Source organism: Anser brachyrhynchus, assembly GCF_964034855.1.
Source record: "Anser brachyrhynchus genome assembly, chromosome: 1".
Taxonomy (NCBI): domain Eukaryota; kingdom Metazoa; phylum Chordata; class Aves; order Anseriformes; family Anatidae; genus Anser; species Anser brachyrhynchus.
Genome location: NC_137694.1, coordinates 130,201,565 through 130,229,417, shown reverse-complemented (window position 1 = coordinate 130,229,417; position 27,853 = coordinate 130,201,565). Strand labels below are relative to the sequence as shown.

Here is a 27,853-nt window from a genome sequence, read left to right as displayed (position 1 = left end):
AAAACGGCTTTAATTATTGGAACAGAAATAAGCTCTTTATTCCTGGTGTTATGTTTTTCGCCTCACCGTTGCACAGTGCTCAGTATGTCCTGTGCTCTAACTTTGAACTCCAAGTATCTCCCGTAACACTATGGCTGTAAGGCAGGCAGGCTAGATACACGACCTAGTGCACACGATGCTTCTTGCACTAGTCTTCCCTTGTATCTTGAAGATCCTAAACTGCAGGCATCTCAAAGTGCACCTCAGAGCTTTGGACGATGTAGAACAGAAGGGGGGATTAAGTGGTAATTTTGTACTGTTACTGACCCACTCATTTCCTCCTCCTGATCCCAGTTCTGGGACAACAAATGGGGTGGTCTCATAAATTGCCAGGCTGGCAAGTTCATGACAGCCGATTTGCTTGTTTGTCACTGCTCTGATGGGGTTTAGGGTTCTCATCAGCTGAAAGGATGATTCATGTGTCCTGACTTAGGTATCTGCAAGTAACGCTAGGCTCCTCTTAAAATCAATGGGGCAAGCGTTCAGGGCTGAGTCGCCTCATCCCGAGTTAGGTACTGATGAAGGTTGAGCTGAATTTCTCTGTGGCGATCTCACCTTCTGCTTGCCTATAGGGAAGCCCAGCTGACAATCTCAGGCTTGGACATCCTCACTTTTTTTGTTGCAGTGCACAGAAACCAAAGACTTTCACACTGAAGAGATGCAGAGCACTGAGAAATCAGATCACGTGCATATGCAACCAAGATTTTTACTGCAGAGCAGATTCAAGAGCACAGTGACACCTCTGCAACTGCAGTTGATGGGATAGCTCAGAAAACAGAGAGGCTCACATTTGTCAGTGACTGCAGAATAAATCCCTATTCAAGCAATTACACACCAGTTTGGTTTCAAAGCAATCTTAGCCCATTAAAGAAAAATGCCTATTTAAAGTATTCTGGCTTTGTATTTAACAGATTGATTATCACCATTGCTATTTGCCAAGCACACCCACACAAAAGAAATTCACTTTGAAAACTGCCTAACTGCAGATTTGCCCATTGGACCAGAACAGCCTTGGGTATATAATAATAATTTCTTGCTTAATTATGTGTTTACTCAAGACATTTAGAGATATTCTGGTCTTCTGAGTGAATGAGAACATGTGAGGGACAGCAGCTCGCTCCCTCCCCCAGCACGGAGGTATTGAAACGTTGGGGCTGCTGCTGTATCACAGCGTGCCCAGCTGCCCAGCGGTGGGCACCGTGCCGGATCCAGCAGTAGGTGACCTTGGGACCCCTCGGTCAGGTCACAGAGGAAGGTCACGCCACCATGACAGCAGGAGCTGAGATTTTTGCCATTTTAGGCCTACTCCTCCATGGCATTTCACCCGTTTCCATGGCAGGGAGAAGAAAAGACAATACTCAGTCAACCTTTGCCTTTCCCACCTTTCATTGTTCTTCCATGTTAAGTCCCCACCCTAGGAAGTCTGTCCTGCCGTGCTTAAGCAGAGACCTGAGACCTTGGCAAGTGAAGTGAAGTCTGTGGGTACGTGTAACTAACGGGTGTTTTCCTGGAGGAGTCAGAAAGGCAGAGGAGCACATGGGGAGGTAGAAAAGCCCTGATCCAATGGGACAGGTTGATGGGTAGCCAGCCCGTGTTTGTGTCTGCTGTAGCCCGTAGCTACTCTCTCCAAGGCCAGAGTCGAGCTCACACTGTTTCTCCCTTGGAGGTTTGCCCTCAGAAGCTCATGGGACAGGAGGTCCCTCCTCATCCCCTTCTTCTTGTGCACCGACTGGGACCCTCATGAGCTTTTGTGGAGCTTCCAAGATATGTAAAAGATTTTCATGTGCTGGACTCATCACCTCAGCAGTGTTGGTCTTCATCCATCTCAATCCTCTCCAAGGCACCTCAGACACCTTCCAAGAGGAAGCTGAATTTCAAAACCTGATCGTTTTAGCTGTGGTAAATCTGCACAAAGCAGGTGACTGGAAACTTGGCCAGCAGATCAAGGACGAAATGATCCTTGTGACTCTGAAGAGCAAAGTTAACTTGTTGATGTGTTCAGGATCTCTGCACCTTTTCTTACACAAACAGGTGTTCATCCCACAGTAAGGGCCTTTTCCCAGCTTAGGAGAACTGGTTTTGCACAGATCTGAATGGCCCAATAGAAACGTTAACTAGGAACAGTCTTCTTCCGAATTTTATCCCTCTGCTCTCCAGTAGGGCTCATGTGCAGCTTATTTGGAGGCTTCACTCAATAGCCCTGCACATGGGACCAGGGTAAAATGAGAAGTGTTGCATATCTAGCAAAAAGGTAGGACGAGACAGAGAATTCAGCCTTTGGAGCTTCAGCATAGCCTTTTTATTATTTTGAAAGGAGACCATACAATGCAAAGTCTCTCAGACTGAGGTTTGTGTTTCATTCATCACAGCGGCGTTGATGATGTTTGGGCGGAACAATGTTCATAGGACCATTTGGCAGGTCTGCTAAGTAATGCCAGGGGAGATAGCACTTGCTAGAGCTTTCCAGCGTGGTGAACAGACCTTATTTCTTTTATCTTTTTCATTTTATTTCCTGTTTCAAAAGAAGTCATCCTTCACTCATTCATTTTGAAAACAGGATGTTGCAACAAACTAACCAGTTTCCACCATTAAAGGACTTCAGAGCTGCAGGGATTCAGCAAGACCTAGGACATTCTGGGCATCTCTCTTTATCCTTTCAAGCATTATAAAAAGTGACAAAAAGCCAATTGGCCGCTGTCATCCTGACACAATGATTGCAGCCTTGGAAATGTAATGATAACGTCAGGAAACCTTGGCAATCAACCTATTTGATAAATCATCCTCAGGACCAGCATTATTTATTTCCATTGCCTATAAATACCTCAGGCAAAAAAGTCCTTATATTACGAAATAGATCGTTTATAATGTAATTGGATAAGCACCTTGCACTGCTCCAGCTTCAGGCAGTACACAGTTTGAGTTCCCCAAATCAATACAAGACATTCTTAGGACAATTTAACTATGTCCGTAGAAGGAGATCGAACCAATTTCCCTACAATTTCGTCTGATCTGAGTAAGCAAAATCAGCACAGACTTCACATGGGTCCAAACAACTCCGTAGGCAAACTTGAATGAGGTGGGGCTGCGTTTGTGGAGTAGTCTGTTCTGGGAAACAGACTGACCGGTTGGAAATCGAGGTGGAAATCTCAGGTTGTTTTGCCTCTGACGCTCATTTATCCAGACAGAAATAATGTGCTTTTACCAACAACATTTTGTCTGTGTTTTTAATTTTAATTTATTTTTTTTTCTTTTTCACATTTCACATTTATAGTTTAACAGCACCCGTTCGCCCTCCCCAGTTGAGTGTTGCCACATGACCCCCTGGAGTAGAAAGGTACTGGAAAAACAAGCAATCCTCAGCTCACAGCCCTGTCTCACTCTTCTCCCTTCCAGATCCTAACCCTGCCTCTTGCTTGCTTTTCACTTGCTAACTTTACTGCCTCTTCTGTTTCCGATGTCAGTAGGGCACAATAATGACATCTTTTTCCCTCTTTCCCTCTTCACCTGGGATCGGTTTCAGGAGCTCATGGCCACAAGGCCACCTCCTTGATCCTATCACCCCTTTAACGGCCTGGTCCAGGACCATAGAGGTAGTGACTGCTTTTCGTTTTCTTGCAATGTTTTTGCCCAATGCTTTATTTTTCCAAACGGTAAGGAATCGTTTGGGCAATGCCAGGACAAACACGCGCTTTTGGATGCTCGGCAATGCCGCAGCTTGCTGAGCAGGAGCTCTGGCAGCCGGAGCCCGCGGTGGGGTCACTTCACCCGCTTTGTCCCCTGCTCCATTGTTACCCTGGCAGGAGCCAGCAGCCAGTGCAGCCTGCGTGTGTGCAGGGTTTGGGGTTTTTTGTTGTTTGTTTTTTTGTGTGTGTGTGTTTTTTTTTTTTTTTGCATGCATGCATCAAACTTTTGGGGGGGGGAAGTTACCTAGGAAACAAAGTCTTTTGTGCTTGAAGTTTATACGAGCTATTCACGTCTGCCGGGGATCGGCACAAAAGCCGCAGAGAGAAAGAAGGCTGCGATGTTTTGCTAAAACCCTACGTGGGAAAGCGGGGCTCCCCGCGGGCGGGAGGAGGAGGACGCGCGTCCCCTCGGCCCTGGGGTGCTGCGGGGGGTGACGGCGGCCAGGTAAGTGCACGTCCTCCCGCACCTCAGCCAGCAGCGCGGCTTTAGGATCCAAAATGCTTTTGGGGCCGGGGCGTAAGCGCTGTCTGGAGCTGGAGGCGGCTCGTTCCCTGGGGACTTGTGCGAAGCCTGGGAGGAGGAATGGCAGAGCTACAAAGGCAGGCTGGCGAGAGCACGCCGCGCTAGACCGCAGCCGGCTGGACCCCGGCACGGAGGGGAGCGCGGTGTTTTGTCTCCGCCAAAAACTGGGGAAGAAAGCTTAAAGAGCAGTTATGAGCGAGAAGCCGGGTAGCTGGGCAGCTGGGAATCCGGGGCTGGGGAGAAAGCCAGCCTGAGAGGTGCAGCTCTTCGTGTTTAAAGAGGAGACAGATCGACTTCCCGGGCTAGGGGAAGAGTTGTCACGGCTTGCGGAAGAATGTTCTGATGGAAAAAGGGGGGGAACTGGGCAGAAAAAGGTGAGTGTTTCTCCCCTCCGCTCCTTCCAAACAAAATGGGAAGTTTTTGTTTTTGTTTTCGTTTTTTAAACAAAGGGACTCCAAACCACGGGTCGGTAGCTGGTACCACATGAAAACACAATTTATTTCTCTGTTACTGGGTGGAATTATAACAGCTTTGCAGGACAGGGTGCTGCTGGGGGATTTGGTTTTCCTTCACAAAGAAAACAAAGCCTCTGTGTTGCTTCCACAGTTTACTTTTCTCTGTTTCTTTATCTTCCGTATCTAGTGCTTCTCGTAGCATGCCGTAAAAATTTGCATGGTTTCTAAACAATACTTTGAATTTCTTCTGGTGGTGGCCGACCTTCCCCGTGGCCGACATCCTCCTGACCCTGGCACTGCTAACACCTGCCGCTTCCAACCACGTAGCTGCCGGTTTTCTGCAACTTTTTTCTGGTCACGTCCCTAGTTTGTAAAAAATGAGACGCGAGTGACTTCCCGAAGCGCGGAGGGATCTCGTTTAAAGCTTTAGGCCTTCTGCTGCCTGTCCTCGAACGAGTGTTTCCCCGGGGCCGGTGCTCCCTGCTAGCAGCAGACCGCTGCGCTCCAAAGGCTGCGGATGCAGAAGCGTGCCCCGGTGTCACGCCGATGGTAAGCGGGTACGTGCCAGAGGCAGCAGCGTGCAAACACGGGACGTGTGCCCCTTCCGACCAGGAGGGCGTCCTGTACTGCCCCGCAAAGGCGCTGCTCCGCTCCCCGCACGGTGAGGTATTTGTCCCCTGCGACCGGTGCGTTATTGCTGCTGCAGCGGGGAGCAGGCAGCGCTGTGTGACTTACCCAGAGCAGCTCGTCGTTGCTCCCTGTAACTGATTGCTGATCTGTCTGCCTGCTTTGTTCCTACAGCAGCCGCGCGTGCCCGAGTGGCAGACACTGATTCTGAATGTATTCGTTTGCAGTCCCATCCACCAGAGGACGAAGATACAGATGTCATGTTAGGGCAGAGGCCGAAAAATCCAATACATAATATCCCTTCTACACTGGATAAGCAAACCAATTGGAGTAAAGCACTACCTCTCCCAACTCCAGAGGAGAAAATGAAACAAGATGCCCAAGTGATTTCTTCTTGCATTATCCCCATCAATGTCACTGGTACAAATCTCTTCTATTTCTTTTTGTATTTATTGCATGGTTCGAGGGAGGTCAAGTGCTTACTTTGTTTAATTTGTTTGAAGTCACTGGATTTTACAGTCTGTGGGCAAAGACCCTAGCCTGAGGATTTAGTTGCTGGAAGACAGTGGGCTAAATTCATCCCTCATGCGTGGCCACTGAAGTCACTGAAGCTGCATCTAGGATTAATTTGGCCCACGTTTTTTGAGTCATGTTGTACAGTGTAACGTAACGCTGGCTCCCTGTATAAACAATGTACTTTTGTTGTGTATATAACCTACAGCCTGTGTTCACAAAGACCTCAAATAGCTTTTCGAATGTAGCTGACTGAAATAATGCAGAAAGCCACCAGGATTAATCATATGATTATCATGTGTAGCAGGAGAAGAGAAACTAGAGAATGTAGGCTACTATTTGCAGTGCTTTAAACATGCAAGTCATGACTGTGTAGCATGCAAACCATCGCTCTGAAATCTCTTTACATGCAGCTACGCTGAAGGTATAGTAATGGCATTTTCATTTATTTATATAACATTTGGATGCATTTTTCTAGATTTATTTGAACAAGAATTGTTTATGTAAACATCAGCTTTATCAGTTATTGAATGTAATAGATGACTTGTTTCCAGAATCAAAAATCAGGTTGTTTTTCTCTTTCTCTCTTTTTCTTTCTCTCCTTCCAGAGGGCTATGGTAAACATAAGGTTTATCTGAGTTTTCCTCAATGATATTTTGCACCAAGATTTGATTAATGTAAGAGCATAAAGGGGGCTGATTTCCACGGCTATAGACTTGAAAATAGATAGTCAGGGAAAAAGCAGGGAGCTCTCAGCTATCCGCAGAGAAAATTCTGGTATTTAATTGTGTTTTTCCAGAAACCGGGGGGTTGGCGGGGAGGTCACGTCCCCTCATGCCACATCGCTCCTGCTTGTGTCCATCAGCAGTGCCCAGCCTTCCTGCAAGACAGGCTGCCGAGCTGCCTGCGGTGCCAGGGGAAGTCTGCACACCCCCTGCCCCGCTCTGCTCCCAGGAACTTGCTGCTGACTGTCCGAGGGGCTCGGGGCTTTGGGGCTCGCTGCAGCGTCCCTTCTGCCCCGCCATCCACCTGGGGCTGAAGGGGCTGTGTCTGGGGGCCCCCTGCTCCAGGCTGGGCACTCCTGATGGAAGACCCCACAGAAAGACGTGAATGGAGTGGCACGCTTCCACGAGGCGTTAAGTGATGCTCTGCCCCCACAGCACGTAGGACCTTAGGTGTGTAGGCTGCCCAGCATCAGCAATGTCACACAGTCCAGAGCAGAATTACAGCGTTAGGCCTGGGACCGATGTTAACTTTTCCAGTAATAGAAATTTTTGCCTAGACTCCACCTGCCATACACTGGAACCAAATTCCCACTGATCAGTTTTACAGATCAAGAATGGTATGTAATCTTCTGGATGTTTATGTGTATCATTCTCATTAGCACTAATGGGAATAATTTGTATGCGTCACGGGGAGGACATACCCTCTGCCACTTTCCTCTAGAGATGACCCGTGCATCTGGCACACAGAGCATGTTCAGATAACTCACAGTTGCTGGAAACCCAGCAATGACTCGGATTGATTTTCATTTCAAAGAGTTTGCTTTCATTTTTCTGTTTTGTTCTTTAAGCTTCTCCCAACCCTGAGAAATGTTCACTTTTTTAAAATGACTGTTGTTGGAGTTTACGGCACTTTCCTTCCATATTAAAGAAAGTTCTTCCTCTGCTTATTCCAGGGGCATTGGTGGTTACAGGACATCTGTCTGAAGCCTCTATTTCACTGTAGTAGATTTCAAGAAGAACTTTTACAAGAAAGTTACTTTTTAACGTTTTACATTGTTATGTAGTGTAATATGTATGTGTATGTCTGTGTATAATTATGTTTTATATAATTATACGCTATTAAAATAGTTTTTATCAGGATTTTTTTTTAATTTTGTTTACTTTGGTTTGTTTGTTTTTCTTAAGATTACAAACCACTGTACCAATGATCCCGATGTTAGTGTTTTTATGGACCTGGCACATTTTTTCCAACCTGTCCCACGTCAGCTTTAGAGAGCAGAAGCATATAGCTGTGCAAGACCACAGCCAGTCTTTTGGTGGGCCTCCTTTTAATTTTAGATTGACCACAGTGTAAAAAACAAAGTCAAAGAGGCTTCCCTGTGGCAGTGGCATGGAAACATAAAGAAAACAAGGAATTCTTGCTCATTCTGCATGACCATGGTTATAAATAGATGTGCATGTGAACTTGGGCTCCTAAATCCAAATTTAGGACAGTGAATGTGTGAGCTGATTCCCAGAGCGGACTCCCATGTGTCTTGATGCAAGCTGAGTGCTTGGGAAAATCAGGCCACGTGCTGGTGCACAATACCCACTGCCCATTTACTTCATCCTTGGCCATGTGTAATAGTCAAGGAAACTGCTCTCTAAACTTGCATGTGGACTTTGCCCCATTTTAGCTGTCTTATTCCTTTCTGAAATGGTAGCCCTTTTGGCATATTGGTCTCCTAAGAAGCCCCCAACTATTGTAATTCGGCATTAAAATTTAAATTGTTTTCTTATGCTTAGTTGCTTAAAGTAAGTCAGGCTGTAGCTGAAAAGATTACTCCTTGCAGACATGTAACTGTCACTGTCCCTGTGACAGATGGATAAGTAGTTATAAGAAAGATGCCCTGCTACCAAGAGCTCTCAACTCTATTTTCCTTCCTCGTTTTTCCTTTTCTTTTTCTTTCTTTCTTTATTTTTTTTTCAATCCTTGTGTTACTTTTGTCAGACCAGGCTGCTGAGGGGGAGCTGGAATTAAATGTAAAACTGTGATATACTGCAATATAATTCACATAAGAGCTATATAAGGGCTCCCTTATGTTTATTCACAGGCTTAATCCAAGCTCACATACCTCCACTGTGTTCCAGCCATGAAAATTTGTTTACTATTTCTAAAGGCTAATGAGACCTATTTATGGGTTGCAGGAGTTGGTTTTGACAGAGAGGCTAGTATACGCTGCTCTCTTGTTCATTCACAATCTGTACTACAGCGGAGACGAAAGTTGAGGAGGAGGAAAACCATCTCTGGCATCCCCAGAAGAGTGCAACAAGAAATAGGTGTAGTATAAATACAACTCTTCCATAGATAGCTTTCTAACCAACTTAAATTGCAGGGATATGAGCTGGTAGCCGGCCTTCCAAAGAAATGAATCCTTGAAAGCGTAACTGGTTGTGGAGTTTGGGAATGACGTGTTTTGTTTTTTTGATTTACTGCAGTAAGCAAAGCTATATTACTCCATATGGCCCTGACGTAAGGGGGGCCTTACCGAGTAATATAGATGTACATGTTCAGCTCTTATCGTGTAAATGTTAATCAGTTATTTTTTTTCCATTTTATTTTTGTTATATTTGCGTGCATAAAAAGTAACTAGATTAAGTGAAAGTTTTTTCTTGTATGAGGGGATCTGAAGGTAAAGAAATGACAGATGTTGCTCAGCAGAGTGATGAGCTGTGACAACTCACTCAGATATCAGTTGGATATCCGCATTAGAGACAGCTGCTGGTACCCCACTGAAAGCTTTGCTAAACGTTCCTTTTCTTTGTCATGCTTGTCCTCAATTCCTTCCTTGCATTCTTTATTACCAAGGATATTTGCTTGAAATCAAGTGGCTTGCCTTGCTTCTGTTGTGGGTAAATTAGGAGCAACTCTGTTGAGGGCAAATACAGTGTAAAATTGGTCTTAACCCGAAACTAAATGAACAGGATCATTATTTCTTAATGTTCATCTGCATCTGAAGATGACTCTGATATCTCGGTCAGTTGCTGTGAAATTTGATCGGAGGCAGAAGGAATGTGTTTATCATAGGGAATAAGCAACCAGAGAACCTATGAAACAAAGATCCTGTTACTGTGCAAATATTCTTGGTAGGAAAGAAGCAGATAATGGAAATTCTGAAAAGATATATAGTCAGAATAGAATTATTTTTAGAAGTTTACGGAGTGTTTTGTCAGGCAGACACTCCTGAAAACTGCCTGTAAACCATTGCAGTGCAGTGACAAAAACTGAAAAGTTAATATTCATCTTAATATTTACCACAGCAAGATCAGCTCTGCGTGAGATCACATTGCAGAAACAGGAGAACTGAGATCACGTTGCAGGACTAGCAGAATTTCCCACCTCACTGGGATGAGGTCTGCCTTATGTACATTTTATAGCCGAGTTAGCTTTGGTACAAAACTCAGCAAGATTAAATGCAGATATGCTTCTTGGGTTTCTCCGCGGGTCGTCTCGTGTCGGGACGCGCGAAGCTGTCTCTCACCCAGCTTTACGTGTACCCTAGATTCGGACGAGTCGCCGGTGGCGAGGGAGCGCAGCGTGATTGTGCACGCCAACCCGGACTTCTCCAGCGCCGGCAGCCGGCGGTCGGGGACCAGGGACTCGGAGTGCCAGACGGAAGAAATCCTGATCGCGGCTCCCTCCCGGCGCCGCATCCGCGCGCAGAGGGGGCAGAGCGTGGTCGCCTCCCTCTCGCACTCCGCCGGCAACATTTTGGTGCTGGCGGACAACGGGGATGCCGTCTTCGCTGCCGCCGTCAGCAACCGCATCCGTTCGCGGAGCCTCCCTCGTGAGGGTGCAAGAGCCAGCGAGGGCGACCCGGCCGCCACCACCAAGAGTTCGGCATATGATGCAGAGCACTTCCTAGCCAGCCAGGAGAGGCTCCCAAAAAAGGGGAAGGAGGTCCTGAGCAAACAGGGTTCACAAGAGCACCAGGCCCTAGGTTTAACTTGCCCTCAGCACCTGCACAGCCCTGAGCACAGCATCGGCGAGAGAGGGAGGTCGCGACTGTCGAGGATGGCAGATTCGGGAAGCTGCGAGATTTCGTCCAACTCGGACACCTTTGGGAGCCCCATTCACTCCATCTCCACGGCAGGAGTCCTGCTCAGCAGCCACATGGACCAGAAGGATGACCACCAGTCCTCCAGCGGCAACTGGAGTGGGAGCAGTTCCACGTGTCCCTCTCAGACGTCTGAAACCATTCCTCCTGCTGCCTCTCCGCCGCTGACGGGCTCCTCACACTGTGACTCCGAGCTGTCCCTCAACACCGCTCCCAATGCCAATGAGGACTCGAGTGTCTTCATCACGGAGCAGTTCAGTGACCATGTGGACAAGGTCAGAGGCCACAGGGCGAGTTCTTTCACCTCTACTGTGGCAGATTTACTTGATGACCCCAACAACAGCAACACGAGTGACAGCGAGTGGAACTACCTTCACCACCACCACGATGCCTCCTGTCGCCAGGACTTCAGCCCCGAGCGCCCCAAGGCCGACAGCCTGGGATGCCCGAGCTTCACGAGCATGGCCACGTACGACAGCTTCCTAGAGAAGACCCCCTCTGACAAGGCAGACACTAGCTCACACTTCTCCGTGGATACTGAAGGATACTATACCTCCATGCACTTTGACTGTGGTCTCAAGGGTAACAAGAGCTATATTTGCAACTATGCAGCCGCAGGCTCCGAGAGCGGCCAGATGGCGAGCGTGACCTCCAGCCTGGCCGACTGCGCCTGGCAGGACTGCGTGAACCACAGGAGGCAGGGACGGCAGAGCATCTCTCTGAAGAAACCAAAGGCAAAGCCAGCCCCACCAAAACGCAGCTCGTCTTTGAGGAAATCTGAGGGCAGCGTGGATCTTCCCGAGAAGAAAGAACCAAAGATTAGCAGCGGGCAGCATGTGTCGCACACCGCCAGGGAAATGAAGCTGCCGCTTGAGTTTTCCAACACGCCTTCCAGAGCGGAGGGCTCTAGCCTGCCACCCAAATCCGAGCTGCCCTGGGCGAGCCAGAGCGATGGCGGCCTGAAGGACGCTCAGTTCGACACGGCCGACATGCCGTCCTTTAAAGACGAAGGTGCTGAACAACCTCACTATGCAGACCTCTGGCTCCTGAACGACTTGAAATCTAGTGATCCTTACAGGTCTTTATCTAATTCGAGCACTGCTACGGGTACCACGGTCATAGAGTGCATCAAGTCGCCAGAGAGTTCCGAGTCCCAGACGTCGCAGTCCGGGTCACGGGCCACCACCCCATCCCTCCCTTCCGTCGACAGCGAGTTTAAGCTGGCCTCGCCGGAGAAGCTGGCGGGACTGGCCTCACCCTCCAGCGGGTACTCGAGCCAGTCAGAAACACCAACCTCCTCCTTCCCGACCGCCTTCTTCTCCGGACCCTTGTCTCCGGGGGGCAGCAAGAGAAAGCCGAAAGTACCCGAGAGGAAGTCGTCGCTGCAACAGCCGCTCTCTAAAGACGGCACCGTGTCTGCAAGCAAAGACCTCGAACTCCCGATTATACCTCCGACCCATCTCGACCTAAGTGCTCTTCACAGTGTCCTGAACAAACCGTTCGCTCACCGGCACCAGCTGCACGCCTTCAACCCCAGCAAGCAGAACACGGTGGGAGAAGCCCTCAGCCCCAGCCCGCCCTCTGCCCTCGCCATCACGCCCTCCGTCCTTAAGTCCGTGCACCTCAGGGCCGTCAACAGGCCTGAAGAAGCGAAGCAGAAGGGCAGCACTCCCGACCTGCTCTGCGTCCGAGAGACTGCTGTGGTGGCAAACGATGTTTCACCGGGCAAAATGCGGCCACTCCTAACCAAGAAGCCAGTATCACGGCAGTACTCCACTGAGGAGGCCATCATGTCGTACATCGACTCTTCCCTGGCAGAAACTGGCCCTGGAAAACAGCCCTTAGAAAAGAGCTCCTCCTTCAGCGGGCAGAGTAATTGTGAGCAAGAAACTCTAACTTCAGCAAGTGTGGCTCTGGTTGAAATCAAACCCATGAAAGACCAAGTGCCACTGGCTGCCGAGCGCTTGCCAGACAGCGCTCTAAACCAGTCTTGTGCCGTTCCTACAGAAGGGTTTCAGAAAGGCTCGGCCATCCCCACAGGTGATTACGAAGCGGAGAAAGCTAACCGGGGAGCAGAAGTAGACGGCCGCCCCGAGCGAGCGCAGGCTCAGCCGGAGCTCTCCGGTGGCGGTGGGCAGCAGCTGGAGCCTGGCGCTGCGGCTGAAAGCCCCGCTCGGGCCCAGGGAGCAGATGTCAGCGATCAGCTTAAGCACCAACTCGATTTAAGCCACCATGTGCCTGGGAATATCAGCTTTGAATCAGAGACGGCAGCGGTAAGCTCTCTCGGTGAAGCGAGTTGCAAGCAGGAGAACGACATCACATCAGGTATTCCTACCAAAAGTGCCTCCGATGCCGGCAGGGCGGACGAGACAGTGGGTGGCACAGAAGAGCCGTCGCTGAAAGGTCAGTCGTGTCCTCTGTCTGCGCTGGGTGGGGTGTGACTGGCAGTGGGGTGACAAAACTGGGTGCCCTGAGGGCTGGAGGTGTTACTCAGCGTGCCTCCGCAGGCCCTGGTGAGCCCTCCTGGTCTGCCAGCGGAGCAGCCACCCAGAGATGCTGTGTGCTCTCTCAGAGGGGTGTATTTCTCTGATAAATGCTTCTTCCCTTGTGCTACGTGCCAGACAGAAACAGGAGAGGGAGAAGCACTGCCCCGCTGTGCAGGGGGCTGTACTGTCACCACTGCAGAGCTGGTGCCAGTGTCTGTACCACAAGCAGGAGATCCTGCTTTTGGGCCCTAGCAGTGCCCACCGCATGGCTCCAACGTGCAACGTGCATGGTAGTTAGAGGATAAAGTCTGTGTCACCAGCATTGGCTGTTGGCTCACACACCGAGCTCATGCCTTGCCTTAGCAGCGCTGCTTCAAAACATGGCTGGGGTGTGACTCTAACCATGGCTTCTGTCCTTATCTTAGAGTCTTCTCCAAGTGACGACTCCATCATGTCCCCGCTGAGTGAAGACTCTCAGGCTGAAGCTGAGGACGTTTTCGTGTCTCCCAACAAACCTCGCACTACTGAGGACCTGTTTGCAGTCATTCACAGGTGATCTAACCTTCTTGTGGTTAGGCCTTGTCCCGCCCGCAGGCAGAGGTAGCTGGCATGGAGCTATGGGCAAGGTCTGCATGAGTATCCCAGCCAGCGATGATACTGGAAGTCCTGAGTCCCGCTGGTGCCTGCCCTTGCAACTACAGGAATGAGCTAACACCATCCAGAGGTGGCTTTGGGAGGGGATGGGCTCGGGTGCAAACAGGGTGTGCGGGTCTGCCCACATCTGTGCCTGTGCATATGCTTCTCAGCTGATCTGGTCTTTACCTAAATTGGTTGAGGCACTGAGGTTATTTTTTTCAGTAAGCTACATCTGCTATTTTTGAAGGCCCCCCGTGACTTCAGTCAGGTTTATTTGCCAGACTTCCAGGAAAACCTCTGGTAGGGCTGACAACTGCATAATGATTGGTGATTCTGTATGAAATTCTTCATCTCGATTTCCTCTGTCCTGAGACTACCTTCTTTAGTTTATTGCATTAGTTTTCTAAGAGACAGCTTCTAAAAAGTGCTTTTTTATGGTCTCACATTGTCACCTGACACTATAGGGACAGGCAGACTCTTTTAGGGATCCTTTGCAGAATGAGGACTGGCCACAGGGTTGTGGTTATAATCAGAGCTTTATTTTCACATAAATTTTTGAGCAATTGCCACAGCTTATTGTTATCTACAGTTTCTAGCAGCAAGCATAGTTTACAGTTACATAGAATTCTAGTAAATAAAGTAGCTTTCTTATTATCCACAGTTTCTGATACTTAGACTTTTTAATCACATGGACCCTCTGCAGATCAGGTTAATTCTTCATAATCAGCACATGATACGATAGTCATAATCTAGACTCAGACTTCACCTAAAAGAAAATGAGTCACTCAGTCCTTAGAGGAAGCAGATGATAGTGGAGACATCCCTGGCCACCTGGGGACCGTGGGTTTTGCTGTTCAGCAGCAGCTCTGGTCTAAGACTTGCAGCTGCTTGACCTTATAAGCAATACTTTACATGCTGTTACACTTCCCTGTTCCATAAAAAGTCACCGCATCCTGGCAATCCAGTGCCTGGGCTTTGATAATGCTGGTGGGCAAATATCCTTATCACAGTGGATAAGTAAGGAGAGAGAAAGAGGGGGAGGGTGATACCTGACTAGCCTGCTTACATATTATGGGTGTTTGCCTTATATATATGCTTTACAAATAACATCAGGCTGTTCTCTCTGAGAAACACGTCTCCAAAGAAAAGTCCCCACAGTGGTTTCTGGGTGTTCCCCCCAGCTCCTTCTTACTGAGTGAGCTGTCACACTGAAGTGATGAGAAGGCATCTCTTCAAATTTAGTGTGTTTTGTATTCAGCTGAAATTTGCAATCACAGCTGAAATTACAGATTTCTAATATTAAACGGGTTTCGATGAGTATTTGGCTAACCTGGGACTCTGTAATCATCATTGTCTTTATAAAGAGCTGTTTGTGCATGAATTGTTTTATAAGAGGTGGGTAAGATTGAGAGGGATTAAGGAAGCTCCAGCTAGTTTAAAAGCATGGTGAATCCGTGAAACTCCATGCTAGCGTGAAGCGTTCTTCTACAAAGATAGCATATGAAAGAATGTTCCTCTGTATTTTTACAGATCGAAAAGGAAAGTTCTTGGGAGAAAGGACTCCGGAGACCTGTCTGTCAGGAACAGATTGAGAGCTTCCTCTGGGACAAGCAGCCAGCTGCCCGCCAGCAGTACGCTGCCCGCCAGCAGCGCACCGCCCACCAGCAGCGCGGGTGCTCCCATAAGCAGCCAGAGGTCCCCCGGGCTTATATACAGGAATGCCAAGAAGTCCAACACATCTAACGAGGAGTTTAAACTACTGCTTCTTAAAAAGGGCAGTCGGTCTGATTCTAGCTACAGGATGTCCGCCACAGAAATTCTGAAGAGTCCAATCCTGCCCAAGTCACCCGGAGAGCTGACAGCGGATGCTCCCCAAAGCCTGGACGAGTCTCCCCCGGCGGCGAGTCCCGATGCGCTGTCCCCGCTGTCCCCCTGCTCACCGAGGGTCAATGCAGAGGGATTCTCCTCCAAGAGCTTTCCCATGTCGGCGTCTTCGCGAGTGGGGCGCTCCCGGGCACCGCCGGCAGCCAGCAGCAGCCGGTACAGCGTGCGCTGCAGGCTGTACAACACGCCGATGCAGGCCATCTCGGAGGGAGAGACCGAGAACTCGGACGGCAGCCCCCATGATGACCGGTCTTCTCAGAGCTCAACATAGGCTGCCAGGGACTGCTGACACCACGTGGGTTGTGTAAGGATGTGAATATAAGAGGCCAACGCTGTAGCAGTCAAAGAAATAATAATAATAATAATTGCAGGGCAATATCGATGCTTAAATGTGTTTGTGTTCGTCAGATGCTGGGGAAACAGGACTACAGCTGTAGCTATTTATTACTCTACATTTTATAAAAGTAGAAAGATATGCTACATCTATTGTGTTTTCTTTTAGCTTCATTTCATTTATCCCACTCTCATTTCTGTTGTCACTGTAGATTTCAAGGCCATACGCTTTTCGTAGAGTTCAAAGAGACTTTTTGTGGTTTTTTTTTGTTTTTTTTTTCCCAGAAGTTGCCCATCTAGAAACAAATCCCTCACTGTAGTGCTTCCCTAGGGAGAAAAATAAAAAAGCAAATGCTCTTGAGGATTGGTATTTTTCTACACTAAAATGAGCTGAAACAAAATTTAGAAGAAATTAACAAAACATATGTAAATACCATATTTTTGATAGAAATTTGTAAATAGAATTATCAAAAAGTGGACACATGGCAAACAATTTACCACATAACAACTTTGTTTATAGAAGACAAAAGAAGTCAAATGTAATAACTGTATTCTGTGAATACCATTTTCATATCAAACATAAATTCACATGGCCACCAACAACCACTTTCGGTGCCATATAAGCCTCAAAGACGACATTTAACAGTCGAAAGGAATTCTCCACCTTAGCTAACAAAACGTAAAGGCTGACTGAGATCGGATTAAAGCAACCATTTGTCTTTCTAACGTAGCTCCCAACAAGCTAACTGAAAAGTGCAGCTGTGAGTTTCACCGTGATAATTGGCTGGGAAGGCAGGCGTGCTTCTGACACAACTAAGTCATTTCCAATACGAAGCCCCAAACGGTCCCATCTGACGGTGTCCCCTGGGCCTTCGTGCTAACAGGGATTGCTTGGGCGAGAATAGACGTGAGGAAATAGTACTTCCTTTCGTATTCCTATTAGGCTATTGGGATACATAACACAGTCATAACCTGGTAACTATAATCTTTAAACATGATTAGTTTCTGGCTCTTAAGGGAAACAAATAAATTATAAGCATGCAACAAGCGCTTTCAATTTATCAGTAAATATCTGCGATGAGTTTTCAGTGAAGCTTTCTCTTTGTGCTGATGAGATTCATGCTACCTAAATATTTACAAAAATGACACTGTGAAAATGTAGCTGGGAAATAGGTATGTGTATGCATTATTTATATTCATTGCGAATCCGGGAAGGGGAAAGCTCTGGTTCATTGTGCCAGCCACATACAGTTTGGATTTCGTCTGGGTTCACCAGAAATGTGCAACAGGGTGGGGGACTGGGATGGGGTGGGAGAGGAGACAAGTCAAAGCAACTGCTTTGATACAAATGAAAGCAGGGAAATAAAAGCTGAATTACTTGAAGTTACTTGAATTTTCTTGTCTTAAAACTGAAAGGACGTGTACTTTTAAACTTAACACACAAGTTGCTTTATGCTTTTAATTTTTAAATGAAATAAAACCAGTCGTTGGCCTGATTCTCCTTTGGGCTATCGTGGTTTCCAATGATGTAGCCTGACCATGCTACTCAGAGAACAAGGCCCTCTTTGTCCAAAATTTGTGCAGTTGGTGTTGTTTGCTATAATATATGCTTTGGAGTAGAGGAATAGAGGAAAGGTTAGTGCAGAGAAAATATTACAAGAAGGAATTTGGTGTGCAGTAGGACAGGTTGAGTAGGATGGCAGAAAGAGCGTACTTAGGTACTAAAGAAATCAACTCAAAGCTGGCCTTAAGCATAAGTAAATAATAGGGAAGTGGGATGTGTGAAATGGGTTTTTCCTTTTTTTTTTTTTTTTGTGCTTTTATTCATGTAATGCATAAAGCTGAGAGTTTTAAAAGAGGGCAGATTGTGTTTTTAAGAGGAAGGTTCAACCTAAAGCGGTTATGATTTTAAAGAGTTTGAGCAAGTCAGAATGGTTTAACAAATCCTGAATGTTATTTCCCATAAGGTTTGTGTCTCATTTTGTCTAGCATTTACCACAAGAAATATATAATTCAGGGTATCCTACCGTCCTCCTGTGTAGTCTGGTTGTGTGCAGTACGCAAGATGGAATCACTATGCATGCGGTACGTGTGTTGGGAAGAGGTGTGGTAAATCAGCTAAAGGGCTTCAAAACAGGGAAGTCTAAAGTAGTTTTTAAAAAGGTAGGTGGGGCAAGGTTTGGAAATTAAGGACTAGTCACATTAGTAGCTTAGTTAAGAAAATAAGTCTAAACACAAGTGAAATGAATGAATGGGAATGTTTTAATAGGAATTGTATAGCATACAACAAAACACTTTCTGGAGAACATGAGTAAAGGAAGTTTAGGTATTGGGCAGAAACTCCTTAGTTTGTCATCTTAAGTCATTTTCCCTAAAATTTTACCAGTTCTTTTATAACATGTTTGCCCTTAAAGGTGTTCTATGTGCTTTAAAGAATCATTCAAAACTGTTAAGAGAATACAGATGAATTGACTTTGGTGATACCACTTTTTATTACCAGTCAACAATTTCATAGGTGACATATATAAATATATATATATACACTAAAATGTTTTTTGACTTGAATTGTGAGGCAATACTTCACATACAAAATGACCAGAGAACAATCACATTGAAATATAGTCTTATTTTGTGTAAAATCTATGAGAGGCTTTCTTCCTATTTTCTATTCAGCGGATCGAAACACAAACAAAGCCACTGTAAATCCACTGTGAAGAAGAGAGTTCATAACAAATGTGGGAGGCAGAGGAAAGGAAATGGAGGGAGACCCCTTCGGTGTTGCAGGTGTGCCTCCAAGGCACCGGAGGACAAGCTGTAGAGCAAGGGGAACATCAGACATCTTGAAACAGGGTACGGTACGTGCCTAATGGCCACCAGTGAATCATCGTTTCAACCTGTTGTTCCGTTGTTTGCACTGATGTTCTGGAGATGATTTTGGAAGTTACACAGCTGTGTGTTTTGAAAAGTAACATTTTTTTCCCCTTTTTTTCTTTCCCTTTTTTTCATGGCAGCATAGAGAAGATGGAATAGTTGTAGCAAATAAAGCATATATTTGCTTTTGCCAAAGGTCAGTGATTGAGTGCATTTGCTGCAATGGTGGCAGATATAGAGAAATACTGTAGGTTATGACTTAAAGAATTAAAAAAAAAAATTAAGAAGGTTACAGTGTAACTATTTTGGTACTAGCACCAGTTCATGCTGGCAGAAAAGACAATGGTTTATGGACTTGCATCCATTTTGTATTTTTGTAATATTTGTAAATATGAACTTTTTAAATTGTTGCAAAGATGGTTTCTTTTGTAAAATGTTTTCAAAGTTTACATTAAATCCAAGCCTTTGTATATTTTAGAGCTGTGCAACACTTTAAGTCTTGTATTTATTTTTAGTAAAAACGGTGACAGTTTCATTGTGAACCCCTCTCAAAAAATGTGTCGGAAAAGTTTGATTACCTAGAAAGTGTGTATAGAAACTCCAAATAAACGTGACTGCAATTAAATCACACCTTCTCTTTGCTTGTAATGAAATGTAAAGTCTGATCTACTGGACTACGAGTACAGTTTTTCCAAAAGTAAGTCTCAGTGCATCACGTCTTTCAAACCACTTGATCTTGTTTTCCCTTCAATTTAAGATTTTGTACAAACCAAGTAAGGGAAAAACCTGTATCCAATCTAAACTGTCACTGAGTTTAAGTGGAATTTAGCCCCCAAGTACAATTTTGTCAGAATATAAAGACTGCTGGATTTGCCCAAATTCTACAAGGGACAAAAGGTTAAGCAGGAAAGAAAGGAAGCAGAGATGAAAAATAATGGAAAGACTGCTACTTTATCTTTGGCTGGAAAACAAATTGCAACACGTAAGACCCAAGGCATAAAGCATCCAGTGACTGAACCTTATCACATAAAGCAAGCAGTGGCCAAAAGGCGGGTGATAAACTATGAACATAAAATAAAGTAGCATTTGCACTTCTAAGTTTAAGTCATTTTGGTTAGTGGGAGATAGAGAAGTCTGGACACGGACGCTAGGTGGGTTAAATGTTCTAAAACTGCATACCTGCAGGAAAAGGGGAAGAGAAGTAGCTTTTGTTTTCATCTGTCATTCTGTCAGTAGCTTTGCAACCCTGTACATAGGTACTTGAAAAGCGCACATGGGCAAAAGTGGAAATATGGAAGTCTAGTGCCTTAGAGTGGAGAAATCAGCCTTGGGGAACGCAGCTGAGCTATTTGAAATCGTGCCTCGCAAAGATACAAAGATTTCCCCTATGGGTGTGGTACCAGAGTGGTCTCCAAGTGGGAATCAGCTTCTATAACATTTGTTTCAACCAGATGGTCAAGCAGTTAATGGCTATGTAGATCATTTGCTGATGTATATTATGCGCCTCTCCCAATCCAGAAGTACAGATAAGCAAGAACTGCAGGACGAGCTTAGCCCACAGAGGCAGGCACAATCTGGTTTTTATCTGCTCGCTGTACACTTGTGTATTTTTTTCATGCTCAGTGGAGAGAAAATTAAACATTAGACCTCATAAAATATACCCATTGCTTTTTTATATATACAAGCTGAAATCTTTGTAACTATTTACAACATATGCGAAGTCGGTGACTTTTTTTTTTAAGTCTTTGCAAAATCCAGGCTTCAGCATGTACCATTGGGTACACGTACACAGCATACCACAGTCAAGCCCATCCAGTGGTAATATAAACCAGATACTACACGGAGCATCAGTGCATATACAAGCTCTTCTCAGGTTGTGCCTTCCTGCTCGGCAAAGCACCCCAGCGTGCTGTGTGGGTGTCTGTGTGGAATGTACATAAACGTGCACGGTACGACTTACAAATGGGGGGTGCTTTCTGTTTGGAAGATAATAAAGCACGTGGGTGTAAGAACTTCAGATGCTACAGTGAAAATTATGGTACCTTCTCCACAGAGTGAAATTCCAACACACATATACGCACACACCACCAACAACAAATGTACCTATACACTTCACCCACAGTGTTTTCAGACACTTGGCAATCAGCTCAAGCATGGTATCAAGCGGGGTCCTGCTTGAGCTAGAAAATGTGAGGCATGTTCTAATTTTCATCTCTTGCTGGAGCAGGTTTAAAAAGAGAAGCATTCATCCACCATAAAAATAAATCTTGCTTCAGAGAAGGGACTAAGGCAAGAACTCTGCAGGTACTGATGTTCCTGCTCTGGGGAGTATTTCCCGCTGTTATCTTCTGCTCCGCGTAACACATACACATCTGAGAAAGTGAGTACTTCCTCAAGGATCTGGTCACTGGATTGCAGCCATCCATCTTCCAGATTTGCTCTTCCCTGCCGCTTGGCTCTTCATTATGCCTAGAACAGCGCTGCGTTTTGGGGAGGCCGCACAGGAGGAATGCTGCTGGCAGAGCCAAGCTGCTCTCTCAGGCTGTGCCGCATACAGCGCTGCATTCCCACCATCCACATGGCTTTCTGCCTGCTGGGCTGTTCCAGCACAGGGCAGCAACAGGCAGAACTGTTGTTTTAGTATCACAGTTTCAAATTCAGTCGGTGAGAGGGCCAGTCCCATCAGCGAGGGACACTCCCATTATCAAATGTCTACGATGAGGCCTTTCGAAGAGGCTGTTGCGCAAAAGCAGGCTGACAGCCGCAGGGATACACCACAATGCATACCTGCACTGAGGGAATGTTAACACTGTGGGTGGAGACACCTGAAAACACGACAGCACTTTCTCAACCCGGCAGCCACCCGCAGGAGAAGGAAAGGTGGTTCCTCCAAAGGTTTTGGAGCCTTTGTTTGAATGTGAGGGCTTTTAGGTGTTTAAATAAGGTTTTTAATATCAAAGCATTTCCTGGATCTCAATCTTTAATCCTGGGTATGTCAGGCATCCCCAGCTTGTGGTATTACACAGAGTTTGATAAGTTTCATCTTCAACTCTTGTGCTGTTGGCACTGTCACCTTTGGGAGCTGGAACCTAGTCTCCACCTTAATACCCCTTCACAATGGTATGTGCTCCTGCAACAAACGCCTCTCCCGGGGAAGAGGGCAGCTAAGTGCTGGCTGCAGCCCTAGCGCTGATTTCCATAAACCTATTTTTGGTTGTGTTAATTACATCTCCCTTCTTTTATTTCTCTACTTGGTGACAGAAGCATGTATTTACTGTTCTGATTCTGGGATTAAACTCAGGGTGAAAGGTTGCTGATCCTGCTTGTCCCAGTTGTGTTTTTAACTAGTGGCTTCTAGGTATTCTCCTGAAACTTTTATAGTGCCCAACCTTATCATAAGAATTCTTCAGTGGTTCTCCTAAGTTCTTGAATGCAGGTTATCCAGCTCTGCTGACTGACAATGTCTTCAGTTACCTCAGTATGAATGGAAGAGTTTTCATATCACGTCATCTGGATATACTCCTGAAACAGAAAACAGAGGAAGTGTATTCATGATGAACCCACATCCTCCAACATAGGCTCAAGGTCAGGATAACAAAACAGGCAAGCAGCTAAAGACAGTGTTTCCCACTCGATTCACCTGCATTGGCATTTCAACTTCCCCAGAGTTTGAAAATCAGAAAACCACTATGAATGTTAAAGCAATTTTATCCTACAAAAGGGGTAGGCATTCTCAGTGAAGTTTTCTGTTTATTCAGAAGGTAAATTCAAAAGATGCACAAAACAGCAATGGTAGTGACAGTGCTAGGAATAGATACGGTAGCTTTTATTCATTTTTACTCTGAATAGATAGCTACATATTTTTTATTCATTTTAACAGAACTTTATCCAGATAGTACATTACTATTCTTACTATTGTCGTTTCACATTAAAGTTGCAAACCATAAACTATTCCTGTGAGGAAGCAACTGCTTCCACAGCTCCCTTTTTATTCAGTCATCTTCAGACGGAGTGAGGGGAGAGGCAGGAACTGCTCCTCCAGCCCCAAGAAAAGAATAACAAAGGCCAAGGAAATGCCATCTTGATCAACTCATAGGTCAGTTCAGACTGTTCATGTTAAGGCACTGCTTTCCATGCCTAGCAGCAACAGCGAGGTACTCATGAAGCAGGAAAACAGGCTTTCTTGGCAACAGCACATGAACAAATAAGAGATGCCTTGCCCTCTAATAATGGTTTTGCAATAGTTTTGATTTGGTGTTAGGCTGTTTCCATTTTATTTTATTACTCAAAATCATGCATTACAAAAAAAAAAAAAAAAAGGCAACAAAAAACCCACACACAAGACACCAATCATCCAGTGAGTTTCCTGTGGAAATTCACACTACGGTTTTCACTGAGACTGAGAAAATTGCGCAAGTAACATCACTGAACCCGTGGCTTGGTCACTTGGGTAACCAGTCACATTGAATCTAGGTCAGGTGGCTCAGATCTATTACAAGCCTCCAAAGCTGGAAAAAAGAAATCATCAGATAAAAACATCTCTGAGCAAATGACATTCAAAATCTGAAGGAATTCAGTTCCTGATCACTCAAGTTTATTTATACATTTAAAAGGCTGGCACAGAACTGTAATGTTATTACCAGTATTTAGTGTTCACTCTTTAACAGTAATGCTGTCCTTTTAAAAAGTACCTCCTTCAGGTGTTCTTTAAAAGCTTACTCAACAGCAGATGGACAACCCTTACATAATTTCGTCATTATGAGCAATGACAGCAAGTGGTTTTATTACCATTTAAGAATGTTAGAGCTTCAAAACCGGATTATCTGGAGTCTCTTCTTGGGCTTCACGCTTTCACTGTTTTCTTTTTTCTTTCTTTTTTGTAGATAAATTAAGGGCTGATCCAAAGCAATGTGAATGAAATATAGACCACACCCTCTAACTACTGATGCCAAACCATAATATCCTAATATTGCAAGCTGTTTCTATGCATTTCACTTTGCAAAGCCAGCTGAACCATCAAGCAAACCCTAAACATGTAGATTTAGGCTGTCATTTCTGGTACTTTCGTCAAATCAATGCACAAAACAAGTTCTGGGATCTATGAAGACCAACGTGTAACTGGAGTTAGTCCAGAGCTTCGCTTGTCATTTGAAATATCCAGCGATATAAAATACCAAGTTTTAATGAAATTAAGACCTTTCAGAAGCAGATGAAGTAGATAAGCTTAGAGTCATTGGATCCAATTAAATCAAAATATAAGTACCAGAAAAGATGGCCAAGAAATTAATTCCAGGAAAGTTTTTGTGAAAACTGATCCAAGAAAAACAAATGCCTTGTAGATCAGGTTTTCTCACTCCTTCTGAAAGTATGATTCCGCATTCAAATGTATTAACTATTAGCTGACTCCTTTCCTTAAAACAGTCTCCTGCCTACCTCCACCTGTTTCAGTTTTCTTTTCAAATCCATCATTTCTTCTACGTGATTAGCAAGCCACTGAAACAATATTTGTATATGTCTACCAATGTGGAATGTCTGCCACTTTTTATCTTCAAGACAAAGTCTTCTAAAATCACATGGTGTAACTCAGAAATGTTTGGCCTCTAGTGTATCAGATGATACTTTCTAATTAACTTCACTTCCTAAAGACTGGATTCATCTTACCCCTTCCTCAAATATCTTTCTTGTTAGCTCCTCCAAATACCGTTGTCCCACAAGAGTACAGAAATCAGATATTTGTACAAACTTTTTCAGTCTGTTTCCTTTGAATGTCAACATTTCTTTATCCTTGTCCCGAGCACTTCCTTTCCATAGTTGGCAGTATGTGTCTCAGTTTCCTATTCAGCCTCTGTGGCCTTCCAGGATATACCTCTTCCCAAATCATTCTTTTCAGCGACTCCCTCCTTATACACATATAAATTGATGCCCTATCATTAAAAACAACAACAACAAAAACAAACAAACAAAACACCAGAAAAACAAACGAGGAAGATAAAAGCTTATCTTGAAAACAGCTGGACTCCCTATCACTTGGGCATTCTCCTGTCACCTCCAGCTTTCTGGGAAAACGAAGCTCTTGGCTCACTCAGTGCTCTTCCAGCCCTGAACTTTAATTGAAAAGCAGCAGTAAATCTGACGTGTTTTGGTGAAGAATCGCTTGCATAAGAAACTGGATGTACCACATTGATATGATTCAAGATGGGGCTTGTAGATGATGGTCTTCCACCTAACGGTCAACGTCAAAGAGAAAACAGGCTTTTAAATCCTAGGAAGGACCAGGAAGGAATAAAGGAAGCACTGACTAATCCTTCAGATTCTCTCAAAACGCTTATGAGGAAATAAGGCAAAGTCTATAAATAGTCCTTTTATATGTACCTAACTCTTACACAAGTTTTCTCAAAGATAAGCAACTAACTGCATGCTATATCGCCATTCTACCTTTCCCACCAATATGGGTAACAGTTTTTAAATCTTTTCTAGTTCTCTCTGCCCAGAATCTTTCAGATGTATGCTCTAAGCTTTAAAAACAGGATGTATGCTAGAGGAAAATACATCATGCCGGATCCAAAAGCCCAGGAGAGGCAAAGCTGATGTAGCTTCACACCCACGAGTTCAACCAGTAGCGAGGCTGAAGGCATATTCCCCTGACACGCACGCAGAGCACACACACACCACAAACGTAGGCATACATGCAGCCAGCCACACAGCACACAGACTCACCCAAACAGACAGCACCCATGAGAAGCACTTCCCCTGCTTCTCTATGCCTGAGTAGGTCAGAGGTCCACTAGTGTATCCATATATATAAATATAAGCATGTGTACTGTGGGGATCCTCCAGCAGCAGAGCTCACACCCAGTCTGCCCCGTGGATCCCAGTCTCCCCAGTTGCTGTCACCCACACGTGTGCGTCCCCGAGGCCACAGCCCTACAGCAGCTGCTGTCACAGGCCTCCCACCCCCCAGTCCCCACGCAGAGCTAGCTGGTACTCCCCTGCTCCCCAAAAGTCAGCTCCCTGACATGGCGTCACCCTCGGAGACATCCCTGGCCCCCAGACCACTTTGCCTCCTGACAGGACAGTCCTGCCTGACCTTCACTGGTGCTCACAAACTCGTTCGTGCTTGCTCTTGATGCAGCACCACAGGCACAGGGGCCCCAGCCCATGGTGTGACTCCAGCTGCAGCACCCACACCCCCACACAAACAAAAGGGAGTCCCCCCAGGGAAGAACAAGAAAGGAATACATGAAGATACACTTGTTCCTCCCCTATTCACCTAAATCTCTCTCTTCCCTTGCTGTTGGTTCCTCCCCTAATGCTAAATTGTCTTGTGCAATCCCTCCTGTGTATCCCATAGCGTATCCCATACGCCTAGGCATCAACCCACTCAGTCCAAAGCTCCTCTGGTGGTGACTCATGGGGATGGGTTTCACACCTGGCTGCTGGGGCTAGGGCTCTGATGGGACAGCCCTGGAAGGGGCCCGAGGAGGGGGCTCCACCTACTCAGGTTCTCACCTACCCTTGTGCTCCTGTACTTCACTGTGCTGGTCCAAGCACTCAGGTAGAAAGGCTGTGACCCCTGCAGTGAGGCTGCACCTCGAGTGCTGCGTTCAGCTTTGGGCCCCTCAGTACAAGAAGGACATCGAGGCCCTGGAGCGTGCCCAGAGCAGGGCTACGAAGCTGGTGAAGGGCCTGGAGCACAAGTCCTGTGAGGAGCGGCTGAGGGAACTGGGGTTGTTTAGTCTGGGGAAGAGGAGGCTCAAGGGAGACCTGATTGCTCTCTACAGCTCCCTGAAAGGAAGGTGTGGGGAGCTGGGGGTCGGCCTCTCCTCACAGGTAACTAGTGATAGGGCTAGAGGGAATGGCCTCAAGTTGCACCAGGGGAGGTTCAGGTTGGAAATGAGGAGACATTTCTTCTCAGAAAGAGTGGTCAATCATTGGAATGGGTTGCCCAGGGAGGTGGTGGAGTCACCGTCCCTTGGGGTGTTCAAGGCAAGGTTGGACGTGGTGCTTAGGGACATGGTTCAGTTGGTGACGTTGGTGGTAGGGGGATGGTTGGACCAGGTGAGCTTGGAGGTCTTTTCCAACCTTAATGATTCTGTGACTCTATAAAATCCCACAGCTCTATGCCTGCTAGTGATGATATTTAGAGACGCTATCCCCTCGTTTTAAGTTCAACTTCAAACAACAAATTTAAAAAAAAAAAAAGTGAGAAAAGAGAAAAAAGTACAGAATCATTTATGTAAGAAGGTGAGGCTGAAATTTGTGCACTTCATCCCTCCCACGGCACTCCCATCAGAAGTCACCTCACTTTATAAAGTCACAAACTCTCTCGCAAGACGAGGACAACCTCTCGCAGCCATCCATCCCCCTCTGTGACGGGATTTCCCCAGCTTGCGAGGGTGCAGCAGGCAAACAGCCGGTGCCACCCGGGGCAGGGGACCTGCCACGGGGCCCCCCCGCACCTTGAGGGCCATCCCGGTCGCTGTGCCCCCCCGCACGGGCTCCAGCAGCCCCAGCAGGTCGCTGAGAGAGGCCGAGGACAGGCAGAAGGAGGCGGCAGCGCCGGCCCCGCCCGCCCTGCTCCCGTTTGCCGGGCGCGTCGCGCAGCCGCACTGCCCGCCGGCAGCCTCCGCCGCTCGCCTCGCACAAGCCGCTTCCGTTTCCAACGCCGCATTCCGGCCACACCTGCCCGTGCCCGAGCCCCGGCTCGCTCCGCCGCCCCAGCGAGGCTCCCCCCCCCCCCCGCCGCCATGTCGGGTAGGTGCGGGGACGGGTGAGGAGGCGGCCGCCATGAGGGAGGGAAGGGGGACGGGGGGGGGGTGCAGGCGCGAGCCGGCGGCGCGCGGGGAACGCTCCCTCAACGTTCGCAACGGCCCCAACGCTCTCCGCCGGGCCGGCCGGGCCACGCCCACCGCGCCCGCTCCTATTGGCCGGCGGCGGCGCGGCGGGGCGCGGCTATTGGCTCTCGCTGCTGCCCGTCGTCC

General features: G+C 46.6%; 2 protein-coding genes and 1 long non-coding RNA gene across 6 annotated transcripts in view; 2 read left to right on the top strand and 1 right to left on the bottom strand.

The window, feature by feature from the left end:
- NHS (NHS actin remodeling regulator) overlaps positions 1-19,497 on the top strand; it is a 249,242-nt gene extending 229,745 nt beyond the window's left edge. For 3 of the 4 annotated variants that reach the window (XM_080603219.1, XM_080603221.1, XM_080603222.1), the window contains exons 4-9: positions 3,311-3,373; positions 5,555-5,747; positions 8,753-8,884; positions 10,108-13,065; positions 13,574-13,700; positions 15,315-19,497. In XM_080603219.1, coding sequence (XP_080459345.1) covers positions 3,311-3,373; positions 5,555-5,747; positions 8,753-8,884; positions 10,108-13,065; positions 13,574-13,700; positions 15,315-15,939 — 4,098 coding nt within the window. In that variant the 3' untranslated portion in view covers positions 15,940-19,497. The remainder of the gene's footprint in view (positions 1-3,310; positions 3,374-5,554; positions 5,748-8,752; positions 8,885-10,107; positions 13,066-13,573; positions 13,701-15,314) is intronic. The other variant, XM_080603220.1, reaches the window with a different exon arrangement.
- LOC308199297 lies at positions 17,793-27,463 on the bottom strand. The gene is made up of 2 exons (XR_013954569.1): positions 27,332-27,463; positions 17,793-22,394 (listed from the first exon to the last, which is right to left on the bottom strand). It is a non-coding gene; the product is annotated as an uncharacterized lncRNA (long non-coding RNA).
- A 25-nt stretch (positions 27,464-27,488) lies between these two features.
- BEND2 (BEN domain containing 2) overlaps positions 27,489-27,853 on the top strand; it is a 29,765-nt gene continuing 29,400 nt past the window's right edge. The window contains exon 1 of the mRNA XM_080603253.1: positions 27,489-27,626. Within this exon, the coding sequence (XP_080459379.1) occupies positions 27,620-27,626 (7 nt within the window). The 5' untranslated portion in view covers positions 27,489-27,619. The remainder of the gene's footprint in view (positions 27,627-27,853) is intronic.